General features: G+C 37.5%; 1 protein-coding gene across 2 annotated transcripts in view; it reads left to right on the top strand.

Moving 5' to 3' along the window:
• Window positions 1-9,186: 9,186 nt before the first annotated feature.
• The window catches only part of C15 (homeobox protein C15), a 172,648-nt gene continuing 168,780 nt past the window's right edge, over window positions 9,187-13,054 (top strand). For both annotated transcript variants that reach the window (XM_083141288.1, XM_083141287.1), the window contains exon 1: window positions 9,187-9,777. In XM_083141288.1, coding sequence (XP_082997414.1) covers window positions 9,231-9,777 — 547 coding nt within the window. In that variant the 5' untranslated portion in view covers window positions 9,187-9,230. The remainder of the gene's footprint in view (window positions 9,778-13,054) is intronic.

Genomic DNA, 13,054 nt, shown 5'->3' with positions numbered 1-13,054 from the left:
CGGATTCCACTATAGGCTGTAGGTTTTGTCCCGATTAGCCTCTGTGCAACTAAACATTGCAATTTAGTGCAAAAATCAGCAAGCTTGGGCAGTTTTATTCCTTGTAAGCCTAGGTCTTCATGTTAATAAATTGTTATTTATGACGTTGGAAAATAATTTATGCCGAGTGGCCAATTTCTATTCCATGGAGAAGAATCAGATGTGAAACATATATAAAACTATTGGTAGTTATTTTCACTACTAATCACATCTGCCCAGTGCGAGAGCTGCAACTGTATCCATTGATTTATGTCAATGATATTGATAGTCAATGCTTTTGTCTCCTAGTGTAGGTGAATTTGCACTGAAAATATGTTTGTTCTCTCAGTGTGACCTTCACAATACAATTGGTAACATCCTCCAACTTATAAAAATTAATTTTTAACACTCGTTCCAAAAATAGTGACATGATTTACATAGGATAATAATTGTTATCATTTAACTTCGTAGGCATCGTATTATCATCGTTTGACTCTCCAACAACCAAACAGCAATCCCACAGCCACTGAACACATCCACCTACCAGATAGGCAGCAGAGTATCTGTAAATTTTTTTGGCAAGTTTGGAAACTTGTGATTTAACAATTACTTGTACGTATTAAATAATCAATGTCCGTTGTTGATCCATGCAGATCTGCAGCTGCCACCTCCAACCACGATTTTACGTACAACACGTTGTAATAATCTTGCGATCTTATAAAAGCAGGAAATGTACTTGAACATTGCAATGGCCTTGCCCTAAGGGAAGATTTATAATGGAAAATATTACGTAAGATAGCTTCTACTTCTTTAATTTTCGATCGAAAGGCGTCTACCGTACTATAAAAATCTGGGGGCTACAGGGAGCTTAGATATGTTGTTGGGGTTTCATCCCCCCTAACCTCCTTGTAGCTCCGTCCCTGGCTGTATGTATTTCGTCCAATGAGTACAAGCTAGCAAAACTGTGAATTTCAACAAGTTTGTAGATAATTCTGCAGCTGTTCATAAAAACAGACGTATTTTATTAGTTTCTTGCAGTGGTTCATTTTCCCATTTCAGCAAAAAAGTATTCACACTCTTTGCATACGGTGAGTAAATGGGGGGGAAGGGAGAAGTTGCCCCTTAATAGCCTCACTTAGAAATTTAGTGCAGAGGAATCTAATAACAGTTCTTAAACAACATTATGCTTTTATAGAAATAAAAGTAAATACTATTTTCAAACCTACGAAAGTTCCAAGTAACTACGTAAGGAAAGGGTAGTGTATTACTTCCTATGTAATTGGACTCTCCCACTAGCAAATTTCTTATTAACACCTCCACATATTTTATTCTTTAGTTGTATTATCTGTATGTGTCTGCAGAATAAATTGCCCATATATTGCACATGAATAAATTATGTGTAGTCCTTTTGAATTTGCGGTACTAAACCACGTTTATACGTACAATAGTCTTTGAACGGCAGAGATGGAAAATAAAGAGCCAGCAGAGAACAATGGTGCCACTGAAGTTGAAATTCATCTAATAAAGTGATTTTAGATGCGTCGGGACACACACGACCCTGTTTTGTTCCCATCAATGTAATAAAAACAGTGAGATGGAATGAAGGCTTTATTTCGTCAGCTGAACTCTTATCAAGGCCCTTGCTCCCCATAATCGGAGGATCTGAGCACGCCTAAAATTCATTATACAGAAATAGTGTTATTTGTCGTATATCCAGAAAGTTGATTGATTTGCTTTATTTTACTTCGCTTTTTGTGCCACTTTTAGCCAATTTGCGAAGAAGGGAATAAGTGATGATATGATGAAATTGATGAATGGACACTCACAAACATCCGCGGCCAAGCCGGAATTCGAACCCGGGACCCCTGGCGTCGTAGCGCGATGTGCTAACAACTCCCCCACGGTGGCCGGCCCCAGAAAGTTGAAAGTGAATAAAATTTCTATGGTGTGTTTTGTATGGTCATTATCAATAGTAAGTCTGTCATATTATTCAACTAAATAATGTCTTTGGAAAAGAAAAAAACAACATATAATTAATGTATTTTATTTTACATAAGACCTATGCCTAAAAGTATTTTTGTATATGATGACACAGAACTATCTTATGTTGTGACTTCTTTGGGTCTGACTGTAATATATATGTAATTGGTGATAAAATAACGCAGTAAAGTATTGAGTAAATATATTTTATCCCCCTACTTACAAATCATGAAAGGAGCCAAATTCGAAATTAAGTTGAACGAACGGACGTTCAAAATGTTTAAAAATAGCACTATTTCCATCAAGTATTTTTTACCATTGACCCTCAGAAATATCTCAAACTGACAATGAACGTTCATTGAACTTATTTATGATCGACAGCTAAAAAGTCATTCATTTGGTGACTGGTTGATAATCCACCACCAGATAGAATTTACACAATATTTACCTAAAAACTTTGAGTAAATTCACCTTCCCCCTAAAAAAATCCCTTGGTAATGGACTTTCGTGTTCTCACAAAAAAAAGTTATAATTTGGCACAATTTTTCTTTTGCAGGCAAACCTTTTGTAAAGGTGTACTTGAGTCTGTGCAACCAGCCCTTCCCATTTGTGAACAATATACTGGAGAAATCCCCCGTTCTTCACTGTTGTCATTGCACTACAACCCCATCGTGATTTAGTATTAGGATATAGCGTAGTGAAGAACTGTTTACAAGCATCGCCCAAACCATTGATTCTCCCCCAAAACCTTTCCCTGCATTCTTTTTTTCTTTTCCTAGCTCTCAGCATGCGGTTTTCTTGGAAGACCGGCCGATTGTGAAAGAAAAAGGGCCGTGGAGGGGGGGGGGTTGAGCGCGAGCGGTACAGAGGGGGAAACAGCTAGCGCGACCAGCTTAGAAACGTCAAAGTTAAAATTTACATACATTGCTCTGTACGTCGACGAACTACAGACATTTAAGATCAGTTTCATTTCTTTGCTGTAGAAGAACAGTAGAAGCTTTCTTGTTCTTTAAAATGTTGATTTAAGTTATTACATATAATTCGCGAGCAAGTGAATTTTACGAAATTTTACGAAATTGAGATAAGGAAAACTACGTAATAAATAATGTATTTTAAAAAAAGGCTTAACGACATAACAAATTTCATATTTGATCTTTAACTCAGTAAAATTTAAATGCCACACACTTGACTGTTCGAGCACAGAAGGTCGACGCAAGAACCTATTTTTTAGGTATCGTCACCAGCGGTGATACGGGCTCTTAAATCGTTTCGTCTGAGCTACATAAACTCTGTAGCTCAGACCAAACGTTTAAGTGCATCATCCAAAAAGATGCAGGAAAGTGCATCAAGGAACATCAACTGATGCATTGAAGTGAATATCGACTGAAATAAATCCTCACTTGAATCAAATGATGCACTTTGGTGTTTCTTTCACAACATACAAAAATACACCCAAATGCATCAAATGTGAATCTGATTCTTTTAAGAAGCCATAACACACACTTTAGTGCATCAATCGATGCAATCTGGTGCATCAATCGATATGATGCATTTAGTTTTCTGTGTGCGGGTATCGAATCCGGAACCCCTTGATTACAAGGCAACGACGTGACCGTTATGCAATCGGGGAAGCTCTGAGATTGTTACAAGAAATTTTGTTGACTCTTAAAAACTTATTTGCTTAAGGTTTGGCGAGAAATGAAGGTTTTTCAAGTTCCTTCAACAATTCTTTGCATTCTGAATGAAAAATCAAAATTACATGATAAAGAAATAGTAGGCTACTTTCTTTAGCTGCTGATTCTATTGCATTACGTATGTGCTCTCAATTCTTATTTACGTCTGTTTCATTTATATTTTCATCATCATTTAAATCCTGCAAAACATCAAATCTATTTGACAATTTAATTTGGTAATCTTTCTTAATTCTTTTCATCAGCAAATTTTTATGTATTAAATTTTATAAGTTTTAGATTTTGTTGCTTATGATTTATCACTGCGAGTCTTTCTCTTAATTTAGCAATTACTAAATAATGATCACTGGCACAGTCAGCACTTCTATGTGTAAGAACGTCAATTATATTGATGTTTCTTGACATGTCTTTTTACAGTGCAGAGAGGCCATCCATATTTTATGTATAAATTGCTTATTGAATCACAAAAATCTAATATTGCCATTGTATGCAATTTGGATAGTCCACGTAACACAGCTTTGTATCAAGAGATGCTTGTGAATAATATAATAAATAGAGCCTCTGTGTGTGTGTGTGAAGTAAATATGTGAAGCTGAAAAACCGCTCATATATAAACATCATTTTACGAATATTGATCTCCATATAGATATAAGGAAGATATTTTTAATCACAAGCATTCAGAACTTTTTTTTTAAATACTAATGTAATAAAATAAATTCAGTCATAGACATAGGAAAGCAAAAACTTGTTACAACAAGTAGCTCAGGTTATTGTTTATTGAATAAAATTATTATTATTAAAGGCTTTCATTTTTGTGTTACAAATGTTATGGTTGCTATAAAAAAAGTCTAATGTCAAAATATTATTATTGAACTGACATCACATGCTAGCTTGACTAAAACGGTATCTGATCACTCATTTTGATAATACGCGTATCGTTGCATGTAAAGCATGGTAACTACAACAATTCCTTGAACAACCCTCAAACAAATCGCATGTAGCACCACCAAAAAAAATAATTCGGATGAAATATCATGTTTGTATGATAGTAAACATACAAGTGAATCATATTTGCTGTAAATAATTTAAAAATTTATTTTAATTTGTAAATCAGATTTTTTTGGAACATCAACTTTCAATATCTCGAAACCTGCATTATGTCACTTACCATGTTGTACACCAGAGCCCTTCAAATGGTAATCTATCGATGTTTGTCTCGTGTCATATTTGATGAAGTGGCTGGGCCGGGATTCGAACCAGGTACCCACGGATTGATGGTATGACGTCAAAGTGAGAATAACAATTGCGAAAGAAGTCGTTTTTTTTGTGGATTTATATTGTATTATTTGAATTTTTATTGTTTATCGTCGCTTAGGCGAATCGCGACGATGGGGAGGAGTGATGGCTAGGTGCATAAGCGGGGCCAGGGAGGTGACAGGGGTGCTTGTATTCAGGTCAACAACACCTAGTTCCCATCTCAATATTAATAATAGTAAAAATAATATATATATATATATATATATATATATATATATATATATCTTTGTGTGGGGGGGGTATATATGCAGACTATGTATATAGCTATGCAAGCAAGTTACTGTAACGCATATTCAATAAAGTGATATTTTCCTTCCAGTTCTGTATCCGATAGACATGAACAATTTGTTAGCCTCAGTGTAATGAAACTATTATTTTTTAATTACTATTAAAGAAAACGACCGATTTAATATCAGTAATAGTTCCTTATATAAATTACCTATATTTTTAATTTATTACCACCTTCTTCATTATATATATTTTACATAAACAGTACTTACTAATATGTGAAAGGGAAAAACTTGCTCCCTATAGTTACAAGAAGTACAAAATAAAGCAAGCATATTTTGATTTCTTTTAATTAGCATTCCTTTTCTTAAACGTTTGGCTAATCGCGACTATAATGACATGATGAAATTGATAAAGGGGACACTTAACAAAGAACACCCATGTCAGGGGATGGATTCGAACCCCGTACCGCGCCAGCGTGGTAACCACTCCGCCACGTAGGTTGGCTGATGCAAGCATAAGTACAAGGCTGTTGCAAACAGGAAAGTTTGAGACGCTGTGGATAAAGATATTAATGTATAAATCGCAGTGTTTCTTTCCGATGGATTGAACACAGCGGCACTCGGTTGATTTATTTGGTTTATTTAATTTGCATTTCTGCAACTTTTGGCTAATCGCGAACATGAGGATGAGTGATGATAATATGATGAAATTGAGGGTCAATCACAGGCCGGGACTCATTGAAGTCCTCTGAAATTGGTAAACACAACACGAAAATAACTTATCTACACACAGAGAACTAAATGCATCATATCGATTGATGCACCATAAACACCAAAGTGCATCATTTGATTCAAGTGAGGATTTATTTCAGTCGACATGCACTTTAATGCATCAGCTGATGCGTTTTGATGCACCTTGATGGGTTTTGATGCACCTTCTGCATCTTTTTTGATGATGCACTTAAACGTTTGGTCTGAGCTACATAAAGTCTGTAGCTCAGACCAAACATTTAAGTGCGTCACCCAAAAAGATGCAGAAAGGTGCATCAAGGAACATCAACTGATGCATTGAAGTGCGTCTCGACTGAAGTAAATCCTCACTTGAATCAAATGATGCACTTTGGTGTTTCTTTCACGACATACAAAGATGCATCCAAAAGCATAAAATGTGAATCTGATTCTTTGAAGAAGGCACAAGACACACTTTAGTGCATCAATCGATATGATGCATTTAGTTCTCTGAGTGTACATTACAGCTTCTAATAACCTTTTTCCTTAATGAACTCAGAAATGACCAATATGTTTTACATGAGATCCTTTCAATTGTCTCTTTCTTCTTCTTTCTCCTGAAGGTCTGGGAAACCAAAGCCTGTTCTGCAACAACAAATACCGATCATTCCATCAACGATATGGTCTACCTAAATGTCCTTTCCTTTCAGCCTGTATTTTAATAATTTTCTAGGCAAACTGCTGCCTGACATCCTCAGAACATGTTGATTCCACTTTGACATTTTTTTAAATTTCTACCACCATTGCTTCGAGCTTCCATTTATTTCGGATTTCTTCACTTCTAACTTTGTCGTAAGGTTACTCTACTTAAAGACTGAAAACATCTCATTTGTGGACATTTTCTTATAGTTTTATCATGTTGACGAAGGGTCCAACATTCGCTACCACACACAGCATCCAAAATATGTCACTTGACACATATATGTTGCCTCCAATAACATATTAATGTGCATATACTGCAAATGATGTACTTTTTGATACACAAAAGTGAACTTTTTCAGTTGGGGTTTCGTGTGATGCACTAAGAATGCATCAATTCGGAAAATCAGACAAGATCATTTCAAAGATAACAAAATTTCACTTTTAACGCATCAATTGACAAAGCTAAATGTGTAATTCTGTTATCTTTGAAATCATCTTCTCTGATCTTCCCAATGTGATGCATTTTTAGCATATCACACGGAACACTAGCTGATGAAAGTGTCCTTTTATGCATTTCTGTGTGTATTTTGACACACTAAAAAGTACATAATTTGCAGTTTATGCACGTTAATATGTTATTGGAGTCAACGTATTTGTGTCAATTGACACCTTTTGGGTTGCGTTTGCATATAGAAGAGCCGGTTTTGAAATTATGTTATAGTATATAATTTGAATTTCTTTTCTAAAATTTATTTTCAAAATTCCATTTAGCTAAATTTTATATTTTATTAAATTTTTCTCAACGTCTTTTTGGTGTTCGAACTGTGAAATATGGCTTCCCAAATAAACAAAGTCTGAATAATCACTTATTCTTGGATAAATGAGAGAATATAAACGTTACGTCTAAAAATGCGAAGAAATAAATTAACAGTGATTAAACTGTAACTGTATGCTCCTACGAATCTAGGACAATTGCGATGAAGTCAAAATCACGGACAATTGCGATGATTTTGACCGTGAAGGTCATTTTACAAATTAATGGTAGGACAATTCCGACGATCAGAACCTAACCTAACCTAACCAAAGGCGCCACAGAACTATTAATGCTGTAGAAGGTTGGAACAACAAAATAAATAGGTGTATTGGAAGACTGCATCCAAGAATTCATGATGTTCTGGCCTGCCTCAAGAGCCAAGCAGAAGACACCAACATCATGCGGATGGAACTTAATCTAGAAGGTCAGAAAAGGAAGAAGCGTGACATTAAAATCGACGAGAGAGTTGGGAAGTGTATTCGCACATGAGGAAACGGACGGGTGACTTTAAAAGGTGTCTGTTAGCTCTAGCCGATGTTAAAAAACTTGATTGAACCAAATTTCAGTCAAGTTTAGGAAGCAGTTCCGTGCTGACAAGAATTAAAAGAAGAGAGAAAATTAATAACAAAAATACGAGAATGAGGAAATAGTTATGACTGACACTGACGATGTGTGGAATAATGCTGATTTTAAACTCTAAAAAGACGTTGCAAGCTATCTCGCCAGTCTCAAGCTTGGATAAAGTGTGAGAGGAATCAGGGTTCTATTCGAAAGTATCAATATTTTTCACATAATTCTCTTGTAAGAGGTATTGGGTGTCAATTCACCCTTCAATTTGATAGAAGATTTAGTGTCATAACAATTGTCCACCCGGCCGTTCAATTCTAACTGTGTTCATCGCAATTGTCCGGCAAAAGAGAAACAGAAGGATTTAACAAGCTATACAAAATAGACATAGAAATGAAAACATAGAGTAGCTAATATTCGTGATTTCGCAAATGTAACAGTTTAGTAGCAAATAATCCTGCATGCTATTTTTTATGGAATGGAAAAACTTTTGGATTCCGACCCCTCCTCTCAAAGTTAGGCCTCAAGTTATGCCTACGCAGTGGCGTACCCAAGGAGGGCTAGTGGGGTTCATACCCCACTTTTTGGTCCAAAATTCCTTAAAAAAGAACGTAAAGGCAGAAAGAGATGACAAAATGAGGACTCCCTACTAAAGAACGTTTACGGAACCCCCCTTTCGAAAATCCTGGGAACGCCACTGATGTGTGGGTCGGAGAAAAGGGGGGGGATTAAGAAGGCCTGGGGAGTTAAGTGAGGGAAGCAATCTGGAAATTGAGGCAATATAAGGAAAGATGGGATTTATGCTTGAAAGCCGGACGGCCTGCTTAAGCCCTCTCGTTAGTTGCTCTGCGGAGAGGGGAGGGGGGAGGCAAAATCCATCAGCCCCCTCCCCCCTTCCTTTCCCGCTCGCATTAGATTGCGCGGCGGAGGATCTTCGTTCCTGAAGTTAAGTGCGATTCAATTTGCGCCGCATTGTCTTGGGGTAACACCAAAGACGCCGCAACCAATAACGAATACAGGGCGTGCACTGGGCGGTGATCTCGCTCCCGATTGGTCCGTCTCCGGCACCGCCCACCGACCGGTTGCCATCCTCCGCCCGCCTGGTCCCCCTGACCGAGTCAGTACGGTCCAAGCAGCGTGGCAGGCAGACCCCGTGTGAAAGCAGCGTGACATGTGGTGCGAATGAAGCTCGAACCGATGGCAATGGAGGACCAGGAGATCAACGTGGACTCCGACAGTCGAAGCGGGACCCCTGACTCGGAGCCCCCTCCAAGAGAAGACTCCCCAGGCCAGGACCCCCCGTCGAGGGGCACCTCGCAAGGTGAATCCCTACCCTTCAGCATCTCCCGTTTGCTGGGACGTGACTTCGACCGCAAGGACGGTGCCAGTGTCGACAAGCTCAGTGTTGAACACGTCAGTGCCAAAAATGGTGGTTCTTGCTCCCCGACGATGCCCCACCTCATACAGGACCCTTACTCTCAATTGTACGCCTTACCTAGGACGCTATGTTCGAACGTTGTGGTACCCTCGCTGCTGCCGGGGACCTTACCACCCAACCTGTCGCCCTACAGCCCACCGCCGGGCGGCATAGGGACTGTGATACGGGTCCCGGCCCACCGGCCGCCCACGATCCCTGCGGTGGGGGCCCCGTTCCCATGGCTCGCATCCATCGACCCCCTGCAAAGGAGTGCGGCGTTCGCATCGCATATGGTAAAGGAGCGACTGACAGGTAAGTGGACAGAAACATCTACTCTATATTTTGTTCTCAAATTATCAACTACAGATGCGTCAATGATTTTGTTCTATTTTTTCAAGTGTGATTTAACCCACAATGTTATACATTTGTAGCACAGCACAATGTTTTCTTGTTTATTTGAAACGTTACAAAGCTTTCAATATTGTAATAGATTTATTTGAATTTAAAATTTGGGGTGCGTCAGCACTTAGGCTATTTTGGAACCGTCACAGCCCCATACCAGAACCAAAATGCAACTAACTGTATTGCCGATAGACTAAATATTCTAACTGAGGTTAAAAGCTGAGGCTATAAAGGGGCACTCGGTACACATGAGGACAACACACACAGTCGCGTAGCAACATCTCCTTGGGTTGAAAACAACGCAAGCATTTAAACATGGCTGGCCGTGATTTAAATGTCTCACACTGATTGCTTCGTGGCAGTTGGAGGTGCTTTATTGTTATTAAAATCGGGAGAAAGAAGAAGAGAGAAGACAAAGTGCATTTTAATCAAGAAAATAAAAAAAATGGGTTAAAATGTCCAAGCAATTTATTGTGAATTTTTGCGTAAATGTTTCACATGAGAAATACGACAATACTTTTGACTTTTTTCGGGCCTCCTTAGGCTTAAGGGCCCGTTGATGTATATAACATTTAACTAGAATTTAAAATTAGATAAAAACAGAATGTATTAGTTTCATTGCCTTTTCCATATTTTATCTCGGTTCTATTTATTGCATTTCTCGTATCAACTCCATGGGACACGAGGCCCCTTCACGAGCGAGGCCCACTTCACCCACTCCTTGCAACGCCACTGAACACACATAGTCCTAAGAAGATTATACTGGCCGTAGGTCCAGACGGCAAAGCCTCGTTAGTCTGCAAAATGCAGTCCAGGTGAGGTTGACAATTGAGTGTACTTCACTCCAATGCATTTTAAGAATTGAAGAATATCCCAATTGTGCTAAATGTATTAATATTATTACTGAGGCCTATTTTTAACCAGGTCACATTTAAGCAATTAATCTTTACTTCAAGGCTAGTAGATTTCATATATATGTTAAATCAACTGCCATTGTTGAGACGGTTTGGTGGTCGAGCGTGTGCAGTTGTTAACTTGTCATCCAGCCTCTCTAAGGATCCGAGTATGACCCTGTCAGGGGTAGTTCCTTGTGAGTGCCCTTTCATCAATCCCATGACGTCATCATTCATCCTCATCGTTGTGAATAAGCAGAAGTGACAGAAAAGCGACTCTAGATGAGATAAAGGGAAATATACAAAACTAAAAATATTCCCACATTTGGACTTCTACTTGACGGTGATACCAATCATCAAGCAGTCGTGCTAGGATGAATAACAAAATCCGGATACGGGAAATGAAAAAAAAAACTTGAAATTTACTATCTTGAATTTTGAATTTCGGCGCGGAAATGTACCAAAACTTCTACGGAAATGTCAAAAAGTGTTACTCTCTGTCGGGGAAAAGTTATGAAAATAAGTCACCGAAGAAAATTTAAAAATTGCAACATTCATCTTACTGGTCTTATTTTTTGATGCTGTAATTGATGAAAAGTGTAAACTAAACCCATGAAAAGTGGTTTGAACCCACCCTACCCCCCCCCCCCGTCCTTTATCCCTTACCACCGTGGCAGAGGACTAACATTCGTTTATAACTCCCATTGTAAACTAATAGCTTTTCTGACTATTAAGTGAACTTCAACTATGATAAACTTTAGTATTTACAATGGTTAAAGTTTCTCAATAGTTTCTCAATGAAAATACATCGCAGTGGTTTGGCTCGAACTATAAACTATACATTATGTCCCAAATATGTACAATTTAGTTTCTATGCATAGGCCTAGATGAATTTACAACTTTTTTTTTTACAATAGTGCATGTAGTTCAATAACAACAACACCTATAGTACGTAACTTTCTCACAGTATTAGCTGATAGGAATAATAGGCTATATTAATATAGACCTAACTTTGCTGCAAGTGAATATAAGTGTAATCCCGTCAGAATTATTTTTTATCATTACTTTTTTTTCTACGACTTTATTACATTTATTTATTCAAACTCTTTCCTGTTTTCATTTCTTTCAACGCACGGATTTGAAATGCATGAAATCAAGCTCCATTATTTAGCATCAAATAAGTAAATTTGGATTCTCTGAAATTATCATGTCTGATCCCAATTAATCCTTTTTTAATGCATCGCACGCAACAGCAGCTAATAATAGTAGCTACCCCTTGATTCACTTCTCGTTTATTTTGATGCGTCAAAGGTTCATCATTGCCAGATTAGCATTACTGTAGTCAGCATATTTGTAAACTTTCTGTTCGATGTGTAAAAATAATTTATGTAAACTCTATAATCGGATATTTAAAATTATTTTCATCAAATTCAGTGGAGATTTATTTTATTTGTGAAAATATTAATTTCAAATGTTGCCGCTTGCGCTTAAATATTCAAGCACCCTTTGGAGAGTTGCAAACGAGCACTACAAAGCTAATGTACGAGTATTTATTTCGCCTCTCATTTTTCGATCATTCAGTTTAAAATTAAGCATAAAGTTTCGAACATACAGCCAACAGAAGATATATCTTGATCATCTGAAGTGTTGACAAATGCAGTTGAAACGATTTGATTCGAAAAAACACCATTACAGCTTGTTAATTGGAATCCAGCACGCCAAGGTGGCAGGTACATGATATGCGTTGCATCCTACTCATTTTTAAAAATACTACTAATTTAAGTGCAATGCAACCTTAAGTAATTGTAATCTATTTTTTGATTCATGTTGCTCACTTGTACCGTTTGGTTAACGGTGATTGAGCGTAAGGTGGAATGAAAGGACTTGGACTTTTAGCAGCTCAAGAGGAGAAGCTCTTACTATATCAAGAAAGATCAAGAAAGTGTGGGGCCCTAACCCCACACCCCCTATACGCCTTCATGGCGTGGTGCAAAGCACATTACACTTACGATTTTACGTTAAGCTTTTGAAAATTCTTTCTTAAAATGTATGTTATAGTTTGAGCTTATTAAATTTTTTTTTAAAAGTTTAATTATTACACGGATATTGCCGTGTATGAAACGTAACATAGTTTATTGTTTTCATAACAAATAATTGGAATAGTAGGTATTCACTTTACCTTGGGATTCACTAGCACGGATAACATAAAAGAAGCTAAATGAAAAACATATGTAATATTCTTTAATTAAAAATTCATTGTTGAGGCCAATTGTGCGGTTTTGTTGATTTGTTTA

The sequence above is a fragment of the Lepisma saccharinum genome, chromosome 19 (assembly GCF_977018435.1).
Source record: "Lepisma saccharinum chromosome 19, izLepSacc3.1, whole genome shotgun sequence".
NCBI classification, from domain to species: Eukaryota; Metazoa; Arthropoda; class Insecta; order Zygentoma; family Lepismatidae; genus Lepisma; species Lepisma saccharinum.
The sequence above is the reverse complement of the archived record's forward strand: the minus strand, read 5'-3'. Positions and strand labels throughout refer to the sequence as shown.